The sequence below is a fragment of the Octopus bimaculoides genome, chromosome 21, assembly GCF_046866305.1.
Source record: "Octopus bimaculoides isolate indiv1 chromosome 21, ASM4686630v1, whole genome shotgun sequence".
Taxonomy (NCBI): domain Eukaryota; kingdom Metazoa; phylum Mollusca; class Cephalopoda; order Octopoda; family Octopodidae; genus Octopus; species Octopus bimaculoides.
This window is the reverse complement of record NC_142948.1, coordinates 30857380-30876611: the sequence shown is the minus strand read 5'-3', so window position 1 is coordinate 30876611 and position 19232 is coordinate 30857380. Positions and strand designations below refer to the sequence as shown.

Below are 19232 nucleotides of genomic sequence, written 5' to 3'. Positions count from 1 at the left end.
CTCCTTTCGGAGCTGATAAAATGATTACCAGTCAAGTACTGAGGCTGTTGTTGTCTGTTCCTTCTCGAACCATGCCTGGTTCATAAGGGCCGGCTTCCCAGTTTCATTGGCGAACAGGTTCCCCACCTGAATGGGACACCGGTCCGTCGCAGGTGAGCTGCTAGATGCAAGAGGAAAGAGTGAGACAAAGTTGTGGCAAAAGTGTCAGCACAAGTTTGCCATTACCCTCTGCTGGAGCCGCATGGAGCTTAGGTGTTTCGCTCATAAACACATGCATCGCCTGGTCTGAGATTTGAATCTGTGATCCCTCAACTGCGAGTCCACTGCTCTAACCACTAGGCCACATGCCTCCACTAATTGAGTACTGAGGCTGCTGTCATCAACTTACCCACTCTCCCAAAATTGCTGGCCTTGTGGAAAAATTTGAAATCATTATTATTATTATTACTATAACTATTACTACTATTATTACAACATGGTAGCGAGTTTGTACAACAAGTAAAGCATTGGAGAAAATTTGCAGGCTTTATCTAGATCCCTTTCTATGCTGAGCTCAAATCCCAGACAGATCGATTCTCCAAGAATCAATAATAAAATATACTATCAATCAAATGCTAGTCAATTCAATCATCTGTCTCAATTCCTTGCAATTTTTGGCCTTGTGCCCAGGTTTGATATAAGTTCTCACTGGAGTCGACTCTGCTTTTCATCCTCCCTGGATCAATAAAATAACTACCTTTCAAATAGTGAATTCAATAATGACAAATGAATCCTTCCTTACTTAGTACTGCAGAAAATGGAGACAAGCACCAACCTAGCCAATAGACCATGGACAGAATAGTAATAAATATCAATCAAAATCAGTTTTCTTCTCTTTTTCTTCAGTCTGTCTGCGAATATACATGTCCCTTCTCTCTCATACACACATAAAAAAAATTTGATCTATTCACCGATTCACTCCACTCCTCTGATTATTGATGCCCAGCTTATCTCTTAAATCACAACACACCATCCAGTACAGCGCCGACTACTTGCCGGTCACACTACATCGCATTTGTTCCTAACATACATACAGCAGGACTTCTAGGAGGACAGAAAGAAAGACAGAGGGAATGAACTAGAAAGAGAAAGAAAGAGAACAATAGAGATAGAGAAAGAGATATATGGTGAGAGAACGAAAGAAAAGGGAGTATGAAAGAGAGAAAGCTGAAAGGATCCCCTTATCAACAGGATGTTTGCATTCAGGATCAATTTGATGATATGAGTAATAGAACAGGTTTGTTATGTCACATAAGCCTGTATAGCAGCTCAGTCTAATAGCTTGGTTTAATCTCATCATTATATACCATCATATCAACAACAATGAGAAACATTATGTGGTCTCTTGACCTGCCAGAAAAAGCAGCCAAATCCCCCTATGATGACACCTCCACTGTCTTCAAAACAGGAAGGATTCATTTAACAATGTAATCCTATACAAAAAAGATTGGAACTGAACCTGAAACAACATGGTTTGAAAGCAAGCTTCTTAACCACACAGTCACATTCATCTTTAAAAAAATTAAAGGACACATTTGATGACATAGTTCTGGATATTATGGCTCAATAAAAACAAAAGTCAAGATGGTCAAAGATGGAAGGCCTTTGAAAATAGATTTATCAATCAGGATTGACTTGGGGGCAAGGGGTTAATAAAAAAAAATATCAAAAATAATCTCATGAAATTAAATAAATCAAATTTTGTTCTCTACCTTTACCAGGATCCGCTGTTTGGAACTTTGAATTATTTTTGTTATTTGGAAATGATGAGAAGCACACAATATGCAATTTTGGAAATTTCTCTTGAAAATAGTGTTTCCAGGCTATAACAAGAGCTGGAGGTACAAGGTCAAACTTGTTGAGAATCAGGATTAAAGATTTTCCTAAGTCGTCGATAACATGGTCGTATAATGCTGGCGAAAGGTGAACAGCCTGTAGAAGGAACAGAGAAACTAAATGTTAAAAAGTATAAGAAAGGTCACTAGGAGGTTGGACAAAATGCCTTCGGGTATTAAGTTATGGCCCTTCATGTTCTGAATTCAACTTTGACTATCCTTGTAGGGTCAATACAATAGGGTATCAGTGAAGCATTAAGATTAGTATAATTGACATAGTGGACAGGCATAGAACTCAGGGGTTATTGAGGTATATAAGCCACCACACTGCAACAAGAACTGGTTCTTTTATTGAAAAGACATGCGTACCTTAATGCAATTCTCAGGTCAAATCAGTTATCAGCTGAGTGGACAGGAGCAACATGAAATACAGTGTCTTGCTCAAGGACACAACACACTGCCAGGAATTGAACTCACAACCTTGCAATCATGAGCCCTAACCATTCAGTCATATGCCTTTATGACAATAGATGTTATAGTATCAGGCTTTGCAGGTATTTGGTTGCATAAGAATATGTGCTGTGGTAGTTTATTGGGTGTTAGTCAAATAAATTTAATGTGCTGCGTAGATTGAATTGCTTTATTATTATTATTATTATTATTATTATTATTATTATTATTATTAATCTTCATAAAATTCAGTTTTATAGTTAATTACATAGGGCAAACAATACTGAAAGGGAAAAGCTGGATAAAATAATGTCCCCGTTTATCATTCAATGAATAATAAAATATACATACAAAGATATGTATAATGATATACAATTTATAAACGGGCAATTAAACATTGTCCACTGCTACTTAGTATTCAGCTAAATGAACAATCTTAGGTTTTTCCATGAAATTCAGACATAGTGAAAGTACCACAGCAGCTAATTGCCTTTTTATGGGTACAACAGAGGGATGGACAGAGAGAGAAATGGAGACATAATTGGTAGCTTATTTTTACTGTAGGGTACAACATTGGCAGAATAGTTAGAGCATTAGATAAAAAATGCTTTCATTACAGCTCTTTACATTTGGAGTTCAAATCTTTGCCGTGTCACTTTTGCCCCTCATCTTTCCAGGGTTAATATAATTGACTGTTTCTTATCCCAAAATTTCTGGCCTTAAAAAAAAAACATTATTACTGTTACTATTATTATCATTGTTGTTGTTGTTATCGTTGTTTAGTATACTGAAAGTAGGTGAGCTTATAGAATTAGAGTAGGTAAAATAAGAACAAGTCAAACAATACTTACAGGATGTCTTATGTCTATGATGAGGAGTATTATATCCGACATTTCCAATACTCTCCACAGTTGTCGCCATGTCTCGAGATTCAGTTCAAAATAACTGAGTTCTTTAGGGCTGTACTGGGAATGGATATTATCAAGGTACTTCTGTAAATAGAAAATAAAAGGTAATTTACATATACCTACATGCATATCTATATCTATCCATCTATATATACATTGATCTATATATAAGGTCAACAAGAAGAGTACTCCGTCTAATGATAGTCTGATATTAATGCATGCGTTTCACTATACATGTATTACACACCTACGTGAAACTATTAGTAGCATGTGTAATACATGTGGAATGAAATGCGTACATTAATATATATATATGTGGTGAGGCAAGACCTTCGTACATTGGGCCTCACCGAGGCGATGACTACTGACCGAGACCTTTGGAAATGTGCTGTGCGTGAGAAGACCCGGCAAGCCAAGTAAGATCGTTGCCAGTGCCCCTGGACTGGCTCTTGTGCGGGTGGCACATGAGATGCACCATTTTGAGCGTGGCCGTTGCCAGTACCGCCTGACTGGCTCCCGTAGGATTTTCGAGTGAGATCGTTGCCAGTGCCCCTGGACTGGCTTGTGCGGGTGGCACATAAAAGACACCATTTCGAGCGTGGCCGTTTTCGTGCGGGTGACACGTAAAAGCACCCACTACACTCTCTGAGTGGTTGGCGTTAGGAAGGGCATCCAGCTGTAGAAACTCTGCCAAATTAGATTGGAGCCTGGTGTTGCCATCTGGTTTCACCAGTCCTCAGTCAAATCGTCCAACCCATGCTAGCATGGAAAGCGGACGTTAAACGATGATGATGATGATGATGATGATATATATATATAAATTTATTAATGAGGGTAGAAATTGATATTAATCAATTAAAACCAGTGGTCTAGCATATTAAAAAAATCCGAAGATTAATCATTTTTAATTTAGTATTTTTTCATTTGTCTTGCCCTTTTACAGTCTGTTGTGTCGCTAAATTTTTTATTGAGAACATATTGTTTTTTTTTTTTCGTGGTTAGATGATTCGGCATCTATTTCTAGCATATAGGAGTCCACATTTGCTGGTCATTCCTCTTATTTTTGTATGTATATATATATATATATATATATATATATATGTATACACACACACACACATTTACATGCATAAATACATAATGCATACATATATAACCAGTATCATCATCATTTTTAAAGTCCACTTTTCAATACTTACATGAAGTTAGACAGAATTTTGTGAGGTAGATATTCTACAGCCACATGCCCATCCTGTCACCAGTCCTCACCAGTTTCCAAGCAAGGTAATATTTCCTCATGACCAGACAGATTTTCACGAAAGATTGGAAACAAAGAACACCACATGTGACACAACCATCACACAATACCAAGGCAAGGATTCAGTAACATACAAACAAATACACACACACACACCTATACATACAACAAGATTCTTCCTGTTTCCATCTACGAAGTTTACTCACAAGGGTTTGGTCAGACCAGGGCTAAAGTAGAAGACGCTTGTCGAAGGCGCTCTGCAGGAGAACTGAAGCAAACTTCTTACCACACAGCCATATCATTATCTATAGTCACACCTATTTATCAAATTATTAAGAACACATTTCCAAAATCTCTTGTTAGAAAATCAGAAGCCGCCAAACAACCTAAAATAGAGACTAAAATTTTCCTTATGACAAAGACATTAACATATAGGCATGGTTCTGGGTTCAGTCCCATTGTGTGACATCTGGGGCAAAAGTCTTCTACTATACCCTCAGGTCAACCAAAGCCTTGTGAGTGGATTTGGTGGACAGAAACTGAAAGAAGCCTGTCACACATACATACACACATATAATTATCATCCTTCAACATCTATTTTCCAAGCTGACATGGGTTAGACAGTTGATCAGAGATGGCAAACCAGAGAGTTCAACCAAGTTCCAGTCTGATTTAGCTTGGTTTCTACAGCTTGATGCTCTTCCTATGTCATACAAAGGAGTACAAAAGATGGCATTTTTGCAAGCCAAGTAGCAATCTGGCTTTACTAGCTAATCTCCAACAAACTTCACCCCTTTTTACTGTTCATACTTTTTAAGGAAAACCATGAACATAACCGCATCCATTTTCTCGCACCTTAAAAGTCAGAAGGGCTGCTGGCTACCTTTCCATTTAATAACATGAATGGTTGACTCTATTAGCTTTGTGCTGCAGGAAAAAAAAATCCTTTCCTTTCTTCATATTGTGACTAATTTATCCAGGTAGTAATGACAAAGCTCCCATATTACCATAGAGATTGATGAAAACAAATAAAGATCACTGTTTGAAGGGACAGAGGAGAATTGACATGGGGAAGTTATCCTCTCTGGAGAGATTTCCATCCATTCACAGTATGTTTTGTTAAATTTTTTTTTATGTTAGACAATCATTTGATGAATAGGATTATTAGTGACTCATTCTGATTGGTTAATATTTACACAACAGATGCCGGTTGGAAACACGTTATAACTACAATAGACCAATGTGATAGAACAAAGAATTTACAATATAGATTTTTATTTGCTCCAATGACAACACCATTCTCTCTCTCTCTCTCTCTTTCATCCCTTACTCACAGATGAAGGACAAAACCAAAAACAGTAGACTGAATGTTTTATGTAGCCTTATCACAGGCAGAAGCATGGCTGTGTGATTAAGAAGTGTGCCTTGCAACCATGTCATTTTGGGTTCAGTCTCACTGTGTAGCACCTTAGGCAAGAGTCTTCTATTATAGCTCCAGGCCAACCAGTGCATTATGAGTGAATTTGATAGACCAAAACTGTGTGGAAGCTTATATATATATATATATATATATATATATATATATATAGGAAAATGAAAAATAATAATATGGCAGAATGCTAAACTGGAAGCATATTTTAATAAAGATTTCTAACCGGCTTTCATTGCATAGCAAATTTTCAAGAAGAGGGAGAATGAAAATGTCTTTTTACAAAGAAGTACAAAATGAAGAAAATAATATATAAAAAAATAAATATACCAATACATTATATTGTCTTTGAGCTTTTAAAGTTCAATGGTAATTCATGTATATAATGGTTGGAAAAATAAGGATGCATGAGAATTGAGAGTTGTGTTAGGTTTAAGAAAAGGGCTAAAAGTTTGTGTTAAGCAGGAAGTGTGGTGTCAAAACAGGAAGTGTGTGTAAGGGGAGACAAATCTTTTTATTTCGAGTTTACCCATACTTCCTGTTTTGACACCACACTTCCTGCTTAACACAAACTTTTAACCCTTTTTTTAAACCTAACACAACTCTCAATTCTCATGCATCCTTATTTTTCCAACCATTATATACATGAAATACCATTGAACTTCAAAAGCTCAAAGACAATATAATGTATTGGTATAGTTATTTTTTTATATATTATTTTTTTATATATTATTTTCTTCATTTTGTACTTCTTTGTAAAAAACATTTTCATTCTCCCTCTTCTTGAAAATTTGCTATGCAATGAAATCTTTATTAAAATATGCTTCCAGTTTAGCATTCTGCCTTATTATTATTTTTCATTTTCCTATTATTTCTCCATGTGCCGTTAACACAACCCCACTATTTACTTACTTATATATATATATTCATACATATATACAGGGGTTGAACAAAATAATGGAAATACCTAGCATCATAGCATCATAATTTTGAAATACCTATAAAACCATTAAAACCCTTCCAGAGTTGTCACAAAATGTGCTTGTATGTGTGTTTGTGATTAAGTTAGTGTGTGTGTGTGTGTGTGTGTGTGTATACAAGCATGTAAAAGAGACAAGATGGTCTTGCTTGGAATGCATTTGATTATAGGTAAGCTTGATCAGGGCTAACCAAGGGCTAAAAATAAAACAACAACTACAATTCATGTCCCCTTTACTGTAATATGACAAATAACAGAATTTTATCAGGTCTTATATAATTTTCATAACACGTCTTTATTTTTCTGAGACCGGTGGTAATGGTGGTGATAATAAAAGTAGTAGTAGTAGTGGTGTTGGTGGTGGTAATAGTGTGTGCAGTAGTGGCGGCGGTGGTGGTGGCAGTGGTAGAGGAGGTAGTAGTGGTGGTTGTGGGTATAGTGATGGTGGGGGTAATGGAAATAGTAGTAGCAGTGGTGTTAGTGCCACCACAAATACCACCACTGCCATCACCACCATCATTATCTTCACTGCTGCTGCTGCTACTACTACAACTACCACTAATTAAGGTTATCATCATCAGCATCATCACTACCAGCATACGTGTGTGTGTGTGTGTGTGTGTGTGTGTGTGTGTGTGTGTGTGTGTGTATTTGTATATATGAGTGTGAATTCCATCACCTCCCACCCATGCCCACATCATTCTATTGTTTCTCAGCACTTTTGCCTGCAAGGGATAAAAAAAAATAAAAGGCTTGATTATTTTCTATCAAATATCCTCTTTAACCTTCTTCGCCCCCACCTCTCTCTCTCTCTCTTTCTTTCTACATACACACATATGAGAGACCAATTGCTTGTGTCTCTTATGTAACACCACCAAACTATAAAGTTTGCATAACCAATCCATTTTATTTGACATTTGGGTTGGGAAGAAATTGCAATCCTAACAGATACTCAAACTCACCACCAGTTCACCCCTTTCTCCAACTCAGTCCTTTCCCACCACCCTCTATCTCCCATAGTCACACACACACACAAAAAAAAAAAAATTACTTTTAAATGCCAACACTATATTATTTTATTAAAGATATAATATATGTAAGTATGTAGCTACTAGTACTAACACACTGTAGCATTTTTGGCAGTGACATGTGCTTTTATAAGAGCTGGCAGCACTGTTAGCACTTTGGACAAAATGTTTAGCAGCATTTCTCCTGGTCCTTTCTGTACCGAGTTCAATTACCACTGACATCACCTTTACTTTCTGTCCTTTCACAGTTGATAAAATAATTACCAGCTAATTACTAGGGTTCATGTAATTAACTTACCCTCTGCCCCTTAAAATTGCTGGCCGAAATTTTAAACAATTATTACGCCAGGCAAAAAACCCTTAGTGGCATTTCGTCTGTCTTTAGGTATTAAGTTTAAATGCTATCAGGGTTCACTCTGCCTTTCATCCAGACAACAGGAGTCTGGTGCAGCTTTCTGGCTTACCGACTCCTGTCAAACTGTCCAACCCAAGCCAGCATGGAAAACAGACATTCAATGATGACGTACAGATCTTGCAATGGCTGGGTTTCCCTTTCATTTTCCTGGGCTCAACAAAATAAAGTGCGAGTTACAAACAGTGGTTGGTTCAGTTGCCTGTTAGTCTCCCACCAAAATGTGTGTGTCTTGCGCCTATGTTGGAAATCATTATTTGCTAGAAATTATTACTGCTATTAAGCATTCTGAATATTAGATACGACTCGATTCTGCTTGAGTTGACATTTTCACACGAAACCAATTACAGAAGTTAAATTCACTCCACCCCCCCCCCCCCCCCAATCTGATTTCGCAGATCTCCTAAAAAATCTGAAGGATAAGCATGTACTTACATGAAGTATCCGTTTACATAGATTACCTTCCTGGCAATATGATTTATAGTCAAGATAAAGATATAGAATGTGTGTAAATTCGTGTATATCATTACAATTACTTGTGTGTGTGTGTATGTGTGTTTGTCCCATATATTACGTTTCTAAATCTAAGTTTGTTAACGCTGTCACACTGTCTCCCTGTGAATACATTGATATGGGCCTCCTTCCTCCTGGCCTCTTGTCGCCTTCTCATGGTAAAAATAAATGTGTGGCACTTGTTGCTTAGTTCCAGGTCAGCCCTGATCAAAGGAGTTAAAATTAGAACTGAAACTTGTCCCCTTCTTTTGAGATATAATATATTCATGGTACACATTACTCAATGTGCCCTGCCTGTCATCATTACGATCATCATCGTTTAATTTCTTTTTTCCAGTTTGATAAGAGTCAAGTTTTAATCTTGACTCTTATCAAACTGGAAAACAGAAATTAAACGATGATGATGATAATGATGAAAGGCAGGGCACATTGAATGATGTCCTTTTTTTCTTTTTACTTTCTACATGCAGTGGGATCATACCCAGAACCACATGGTTGCAAAGCAAAGTTCTTAACCACACAGCCATGCCTGCATCAGTAATAACTTTGCCATTGCAAATCTGACTCTGACTCAAACCATTTCACAGAAACAGTCCGACTGATACATAAACAAACTAACATCACTTTGAGTAAACATTCTGTGATAAAGCAACTCAAACAAATGGTCTTCTCTAGGATTTTAGTCAGTTGACATTGGATGGCACCAGGAAATGTCTGTACATGTTTTGACATATCCAAAAACAAAAAGGACGAAAGGGGGAAAAAAAAAAAATGAAAGAAAATGTTACACAACTCAATTTACATAAATGTGTCAAAGAGATTACAGGACAAGGAAGATATTGCTAGTGAGGTTTGTTTTTATTCTGTCTTAAATATAAATATGAATTTAAATATTTCTAAAATTAATTTCCCTGTTTGATGGAGTGACAGACAGTTCTGTAATCAAGTTGAATGAGTGAGTGAGTGTGTGAGTAATTTGGTACAAGTGGAGAGAAGCAGAATGTGGAATGGTTAAGGGTTAAACAAACATAGGCCAGAATGAAACAGTATTGACAATATAGAGTTACTGACAACACAGTTATGAGGTGAAATGAAGAACAGTGTCCTAATACAAAGGTATTTCATGGAATGCCAATACCAAACAACTACAACACCTAAATAAAAACAAAGTTTCTACAAAACTAGATTTTAAACATCGAATGGCTATGGGGTGGTCAACCACAATAAAATAGCAGCCAAAAGGGTCCATAAATATAAAATGGTTGAGAACCTCTGCTAAACTTATATGAGGCTAAATAACATGAACAACAATGAATGATACAAATACATTTTATAATCCTAAATACACATGTCTAATTAGAAATTAAGGTTTATTAAGACTGGAACATCTTTGATCTTCAATCTACTAATTCAAGACTGGCCTGGGGTTAAATAACAACTGGCACTTGTGCCCGTGATATGTGTAAGGATTTTCGAGCGAGATCATTGTCAGTGCCCCTGGACTGGCTCTTGTGCGGGTGGCACATAAAATACACCATTTTGAGCGTGGCCGTTGCCAGTAGTGCCTGACTGGCCCTCGTGCGGGTGACACGTAAAAGCACCCACTACACTCTCTGAGTGGTTGGCGTTAGGAAGGGCATCCAGCTGTAGAAACTCTGCCAAATCAGATTGGAGCCTGGTGTAGCCATCTGGTTTCACCAATCCTCAGTCAAATCGTCCAACCCATGCTAGCATGGAAAGCGGACGTTAAACGATGATGATGATGATGAACAATCTCATAAAAATATGTCTCGTTGAAAGAAATATACATTTCTCCAGAACGAATTTTTAATATTATCACATAAATTTTCTTAGCCAGTTAAAAGTAATAAATTAAAAGTTCCCTTGACAAAAAAGTTGATATTAATATCAAAAATACATTCATTTAGACATATTTATAAGAAGAAGATAAAGGAAAAAAAAAATTTCAAATTAAAGAAAACTGCATATTTTCTGAGCTGCAATCTTATGCCTCACAGTGTCTCGCCACTCGTCACAGGTCTTTTGTCAGGTGACATAACAACAAATGTAAGTGAGGTGTGTGTGCATGCGTGTGTGTATGTGTGTGCATGACTAATTCACCAGAATGTAATAACTAGTTTAATACCTAACTCAATGAATCTAGTAACTACTAAATTCCTAACAAAATTACACTAATAACAAACTAAAACCTTGATCTAAATCTTATAAAATATAAACCCCTTATAATTCCTTAGCTGCAAAATTAAAAGACAACAAACTTGTCTGGATTTGTGCCTCAGAGGGTAACCCTCTAGGTGCAATCCCAGCATCATTCATGACCAAAGAAGGCCTTTAATACAGCTATGTCTAATATAACAATACTGAATGAAACAGTGGAGGCACAATGGCTCAGTGGTTAGGGCAGCGGACTCGCGGTCATAGGATCGCGGTTTCAATTCCCAGACCGAGCGTTGTGAGTGTTGAGTGAAAACACCTAAAGCCGCATGAGGCTCCGGCAGGGGATGGTGGCGAACCCTGCTGTACTCTTCCATCACAACTTTCTCTCACTCTTACTTCCTGTTTCTGCTGTGCCTGTAATTCTAAGGGTCAGCCTTGTCACACTGTGTCACGCTGAATCTCCCCGAGAACTATGTTAAAGGTACACGTGTCTGTGGAGTGCTCAGCCACTTGCACGTTAATTTCCCGAGCAGGCTGATCCGTTGATCGGATCAACTGGAACCCTCATCGTCGTAACCGACAAAGTGCCAACCGAATAAAACAATGACCAGTATAGCATTTCATATGGCAATTTTTAATACAATAATATCCAATACTAAATATGAAATTTCAAGGCATGTGACTTAGAAGTTAGGGTATTCAGCTCATGATTGTAAGGTTATGAGTTCAATTCCTGTCAGCACATTGTGCCCTTGACCAAGATACTTTATTTCACATTGTTTCACATTGTTTCAGCCCACTTGGATGATAAAAATGAGTAGTACCTGTATTTCAAAGGATCAGCCTTGTCACAGTGTGTGTCATGCTGAATCTCCCTGAGAATTACATTAAGAGTGCACGTGTCTGTGGAGTGCTCAGCCACTTGCATGTTAATCTCAAGAGCAGGCTGTTCCATTGATCGGATCAAGTGGAACCCTCATCATTGTAACCGACAAAGTAACAATTTATATATTTAAATCATTAAGTTATCATTCACCAAAGAAGGCTGGCAGAATCATTAGCACACTGGACAAAATGCTTAGCAGTATTTTGTGTGCCACTACGTTCTGAGTTCAAATTCCGCCGGGGGTCAACTTTGACTTTCATCCTTTCGGAGTCGATAAATTAAGTACCAGTGAAACACTGGAGTCGATATAATTGACTAGACCCCTCCCCAACAAATTTGAGTCCCTGTGCCTCCAGAAGAAAGGGTTATATCATTGTCATAACTGACAGAGTGCTCCTATATGTGTGTGTGTGTGTGTGTGTGTGTGTGTATTTATTTATTTATCTCAGAGTTTTAGTTTATCTTTTACTTGTTTCAGTCATTAGACTGCAGCCATTCTGGGGCACCACCCTGGAAAATTCTAGTCAAGTGAATCGAACCCAAAACTTATTTTTTTTAAAGCCTGGTACTTATTCTCTCAGTCCATTTTGCCAAACTGCTAAGTTACAGGGAAATAAACACACCAACGCCAGTTGTCAAGTGATGGTGCGGGACAAACACACACACACACACACACACATATATATATATATATATATATATATATATATATATATATATATATGATAGGCTTCTTTCAATTGCCATCTACCATATCCACACACAAGGCTTTGGTCAGCCCAAGGCCTTAGTAGAAGACACTTGTCCAAGGTGCCACACAGTGGGACTAACACAGAACCATATGGTTGGGAAGCAAACTTCTTAACACATGGTCATGCCAGTTTAAAAACCTGACCTGAGATTGAGACAATTACCTCATCAAAGAGTCATGTTAAGCATTTAATAACAGAAAAAAAAAAACAATTTTTTTTTTTTATTAAATCTGTTGTTATATGAGAGTAGTTAATTTCAACAACTTAAACATACATTATGAGTTCTATTTCAAGTGAATGAAATTAGAAACATAACAAAATGAACAGAGAAAGAAAAAAATAGAGGCATATAAAATCTGGTCAGTAATTGATTTTTTGTAGATGCAGTGGAATTATGTAATGACAACCTCACTGAAGTGTAATAAAGCATTATGACACATCACAGGAAATAATACCATAGAGGAATAAATAGATTAACATGAATGTAACAAATAGGGTGCATTGTTAAATGGCTAAAATGACACTTCTATTATATAATATATATGTCTTTCTTTTGTAGATTGTCTTTCTTTTGTAAATTGAGACAAGACTTTACTAAAAACATAAAAATATGAGCCGATCTAGCTGTTTAAAACCAGCCAACCGAGCAAATATGTATATCAACTTGTCAAGAACAACTAGATTGAATTTACTAGATAAAGATATTTTTTAACAATATCATACATTTTGTGTGTGTGTGTGTGTATGTGTGTACATACAAGGGGGTGCTCAAAAGTTCCTGGCTTTAAGGGCATTGTGAAAGGCCCGGTTGGAAGTCCAACCTTTCAAGTTCTTTTATAGGGCTTAAAAAAACTGAAGGGCCATTGCAATAACTGTATTTTATACAAAATATTCCCCTTCCATTATAACTTTGGAAAAAATAACTGTTAAAATCGAACTGCACTGTTCAAAACTCACACTAAGAATAAGGACAAGGTAAAATTACTACCTATTTTTATAGCAAGTTGATTCAGGTAGTTTATCCCCTCCTTCTCTGACTTTTGGTTCATGCAATTGGAAAAAACCACATTACTTATGGGATGACCTAATATATAAGTTAAAGAGAAGCAGAAAGCAAGAGGTTTGGTAGCGTTTTGTTATGAGAAGGTAAGAGTATAAAGTATTATATAAAGGAAAATCAAGAGATAATAGGGAAAAATTGTATTCAAACTGACAGCAGTGTACTTACGCTCACTAACAACGAGAAGAAAAAGGTTTGGAAATGATATTTCAGGTAGCTGCTGAAAGTATACGTGAAGAAAAGCGACTACTCCAAGTATACATAACAGAAGGACCAGCAACTGAAGGGGACAGTTATATGGTCAAAATGGGCATCAAAGATATGAAGACAGAAAACGTAGCAGGCGTATCAGAGACGGTCAGTGAGACACTGAAAATATCTGGTAAAGTATAGCTCAAGCAAGTAACTTGCTTGCATGATCAATCAGATAATACAAGGAGGTGTTTTAGCCAATGATTTGCATGGCATTATAATTGTCAAATTTCACAAGAGCAACAGTGATGATCTAAAAAGAAGCAATTACAGAGGTATCACACTGAGGGGCCAGGTTATGAAATGAATTCCTTCAAATGTCCAAAAGAGTCCCAAGGACTAATAGATAATTTCTGTTACCCAGGTGGCCTAATAAACCAAGGGAGTAAATGTTTCCAAAACTTTGTAGCCAGACGAAAAACAGGAAGGAAGTGGAAAGTTTTAGGAAGTTTTACTTCTGCTGGCAGCTAGGAATTTTCTCCCTGAGAGAAGGACAAACTGTACAACTAAAAGCTGTTGTTGTTGTAGTGCGTGTGTGTGTGTGTGTGTGCAACTACAAAGAGGTTCCTGTACATGTACAAGAAAGACATTCAAACAACTACGTGTGTATGTGTGTGTGTATGATACCAATATAAAAATAATATGTTGTTAAAATGCCAAAATTACCCAATCAGTCTGCAAAAACAATATCTCTGTCGACATACAGCTTCAGAGTAAACAGCAAAACAAAGATGTATTAGATAATAGAAATAATGTTTTGGAATATATAATACAGAGAGAAAAGAGAGAGGGCTGGATAATATAGAGTAGATATATATACATATATACACACACACACAGAGTAAAATAGGAAGAATGAGATGTGGGTGTGATTGGAAAATGAGGGTGAAATGTACGTAAACAATTTTCTAAAAAGAGGCTCATGATTGTTATGTAAATCTCTTTCCAGAATTCATATCAAGTAATTTCTCTGAACTTTGATGTTATGAAAACAAGAGTGAGAGAAGTGGCTCCACATAGTGGACTTGACCTGCTTGAACTTGCCTAAAAAGCTCCTTCCAAACACCCTACCACTTTAAGTTTAATAATTAAAAACCATATGGTTCAGTCCGACTGAGTGGCACCTTGGGGCAGAATGTCTTCTACTATAGCCTTGAGCTGACCAAAGCTTTGTGAGTGGATTTGGTAGACAGTAACTGAAAGAAGATTTTCTGTGTGTGTGTGTGTCCCACTACTGCTTGACAACCGGTATTGGTTTGTTTATGTCTCCATAGTGTAGTAGTTCAGCATGGCTTCAGTCTAATGGCTGAGAAGATAAAAGACACGAACAACTCATCTTAGACATAATCTTTTTTAATGCCTGGTAAATATTCTATCAGTCTCTAATCTGATGACAATTAGTTATCAAACAGATTGAGATGTAAATACCAGTTTTAAATTTTGGCACAAGGCCAGTAATTTCCAGGGGTGGGGGAAAATCGTTATATTGATCCTAGTGCTTAACTGATACTTATTTCATTGACCCCGAAAGGATGAAAGGGAAAATGAACCTTGGCAGAATTTGAACTCAAAACATAAAGCTGGATGAAATGCCACTAAGCATTTTGCCCCATGTGCTAACGATTCTGCCAACTTGCCGCCTTAAACTGAGACAAATATTAGTTTCTAAAATTGGCACGGTTCCACAAATTTTGGAGAAGGGATTAAAACTGATTGACTCAACCCCCCAGTACATGACTGGTGCTTTATTTTACTGATCCTGGGACAATGAAAGACAAATTTGACTTCAGTGGGATTTGATCTTAGTACATAAGAATCGGATATCACACAACATTTTGTCAACCAAGTCTGCCAATACACTACCAGGAAGTGAAGAATATTCAAGCATTTAGCATTCAGATTATTTCATCCTATGTGATACTTATTTATTCACATTGTTTTGAATTCATCAGGCATTATTATTTCATAGCCTCAAGATTTTGAAGATGTGACTGTTTCATTTTAGAATGATATTGTAGAGTAGTTGTGAGAAGCTGGATCTGGCCAGTTTCAAAATAAAGCAAGGTAGAATATTTGGGCCCGATATGGCTGGTTTAAACGCTAAAGGATTAAAGAGGTTTCTGTCCCTAAAGATAAAGAACTTAATAGTAAAAGGAAAATATTGTGGCATCTAATTTTTAAATTTTATGCACTTACTTTTCTCTGTAATAATTAATATTATGCAAATTATCTCCAATTTTTTTTTTTTTTTTTTTTTTTCAGTTTTACAGTTTTAAAGGAGTAAAATGGAGAGAAGGTGACCCTACCAGTCTGGGTCATACAGTACACTCTTAGCAACAATACAATACTACAATCCACCACCGCTGCCACCACTACCAATCATTAAAACACTTTGAGGAAGATTTAATGGTAAAAAGTAGAACAAAGTTTGACAAGATTTTGAAATTTCCATTTGCTTCTCTAAAACACTTATAAAAAAACACACACACATTCTTACATATATAAAAGTGCACGTGCACACACACACACACACACAAACTCTTCCAAATAAGCAGAACATTTACATACAGTTTACCTTGAATGGCCAGTTCTAAAAGTGATTTCATCAAAGAAGTGTGATTCTAGTTTAATTCCTTTAAGAATAGGCATGTGCTGTTATTACTGAAGTTAGGCTGTGAGCACATGAACTAATTAGCAAGAACACCAATCAAAAGACTTTCCTCATTCAAAGAGACTTGTTAACTCCTTAACATAAACATATACTGTTAATTAAACACACATTAGATAGCTATAATGCCTCATTTGAGGAGGTAGGTAGAATTAAAATAACATTTCATCATCATGTGTGTGTGTATTTGTATATATATATATATATATATATATATATATATATATATATAGGAGAATTTACGAAAAAAAAACAACAGACGAAGACAGGTGGTGTAAACAACAAATGTATGTATTAGTATATCGCTCAGGAATAGAGAAATTCTTTAATGTTTCGAGCCTACGCTCTTCAACAGAAAGGAACACAGAAAGAAACAAGGTTCAGTCCTACTGTGTGGCACCTTGAGCAAGTGTCTTCTTGTGGATTTGTTGGATAGAAAATGAAAGAAGCTTGTCGTGTGTGTGTGTGTGTCTGTTTGTTTGTCTTCTAGCACCACTTAACAATTGATGTTGTTGTGCTTATGTCTCTGTAACTAAGAGGTTTGGCAAAAGACCCTCAAAAGACCAAGACCTAAGCTTCAAAAAGAAAAAAATGAGTAATGGGATTGATTCATTTGACTGAAAGTTCTTCAAGGCAGTGCCCCAGCATGGCCACAGCCTAGTGACCGAGACGAGTAAAAGATAAAGATATATATGTATATATAGATGCAGGAATGGGCACCTTGGGCAATTGTCTTTTACTATAGTCTTGGGCCGACCAAAGCCTTGTGAGTGGATTTGGTAGACGGAAACTGAAAGAAGCCCGTCGTATATATATATATATATATATATATATATGTTTGTGTGTCTGTGTTAGTCCCTACTTCATTGCTTGACAACCGATGTTGGTGTGTTTGTGTCGCTGTAACTTAACAGTTCGGCAAATGGGAGGCGATAGAATATGTACTAGGCTTACAAAAAATAAGTCCTGTGGTCGATTTGTTCAACTAAAAGTTATCTATCTATCTATCTATCTATCTATCTATCTATCTATATATATATATATATATATATATATATATAGATAGATAGATAGATAGATAGATAGATAGATATTGGCGTATAACTGAGTGTGTACTGTACGTAGAAGTTTGCAATAACAAACCCCCATTGGTAAAAACTGAAGGACACATCTGTTGCTGCCAAAGCAACCATGTTAACATGTAGCACACTGGACTGAAGTACTACTTGAACTTGTATAACAATAGAAAGAGAGGAGAGAGAGAGAGAGAGAGAGAGAAAGTTAAATTGTCTGTCAGGCTGTTCCCCTTCTCTTTCTCTGTTCACTGGAAATAGTTCGGTTCCTACTCTAACTGCAACTCCATCCACTTTTACCCTACTGTCTCCACCTCCTTTCATCACACACACACACACGCATCAGGAGGTTCTTAGCTTAATGGTACAGAATGTTCAGCCTGAATTTGAAACATACAGGGTTCGATTCTGTGTAGAGGCTTTCTGGCCACTTTAGGCAAAAAGCTTTCTACCCAACCACATGGTTTTGAGTTCAGTCCCACTGCATGGCAGTGGATTTGGTAGATGGAAACTGAAAGAAGTCTGGCAGTGGCAGCAGTTGTGGTGGTGGTAGCAGGACTGACCAAACAGATTATGATTGAAGGCGTGTGTGTGTGTGTATGTGTGTGTGGAGAGAGAGAGAGCTATCTTATAAACTATTCTTTTCTTTGAGACAGTAAAGGTGTGATTCGAGGGAGGGGAAACTGGCTGCTATTTCTAGCAGGTTGAGTGACCACTGGCAGTTTCAGCTGTGGTGTGGTGGTGGTGGTGATGGTGTCAGTAACGGTGAAGGTGATGGTGGTTGTTTGTAGTGCAGGTGTTGTAGTAGCAAAGGTGACATGTGCACAAATAGAAAAAGTAGTGGTGGTGGTGGTGGTACTGTTATTAAAAGTGGTGGTAGTGACGGCAGTGACAGTGTTAGTAAAGGTGGTAGTAGTAGCAGTAGTCATGATGATGGTGGTATCGGTGGTGTTGGTAGTAGTAGTGGTGATGTTGGTATTGGTAGTAGTAGAGCATGTTGGCTGTGGCAGTAGTTTTAGTATTTGTAGAGATGATAATGATAGTGGTGGTGTTAGTAGTAGTGGTGCTGGTGTTGGAGTGGTAGAGGCAGTAGCACTCCCTTGCAGATGAAAACCAGTCCAACAAGTGATGTGGCCATTAGATATTTCTTTCTCATTTCTTCATTCTCGTTTCTAAGAAAAATATTTTTGACCCTATGATGATGGTTATTATTATAATAACAACAACAACAACAACAGTAGGCGTGACTCTGTGGTAAGGAGTTTGGGGTTAATCCCAACCACATAGTTCTGGGTTTAATTCCACTGCATATCTTCTACTATTGCCACAGCTGTCATGAGTGGATTTTGAAAGAAACCCATCATATATATATATGTGTATGTGCGTGTGTGTACACACACACACACACACACACACACACACACACACACATATATATATATATATATATATATATATATATATATATATATATATATATATATACATATATATATATATGTGTACACACAC

General features: G+C 37.0%; 1 protein-coding gene across 1 annotated transcript in view; it reads right to left on the bottom strand.

Annotated features, from left to right (window-relative positions):
- LOC106875309 (guanine nucleotide-binding protein-like 1) overlaps nt 1-19232 on the bottom strand; it is a 79371-nt gene that overhangs the window by 22254 nt on the left and 37885 nt on the right. The window contains exons 5-6 of the mRNA XM_014923396.3: nt 3176-3316; nt 1752-1971 (exon numbers count right to left, since the gene is read on the bottom strand). Coding sequence (XP_014778882.1) covers nt 1752-1971; nt 3176-3316 — 361 coding nt within the window. The remainder of the gene's footprint in view (nt 1-1751; nt 1972-3175; nt 3317-19232) is intronic.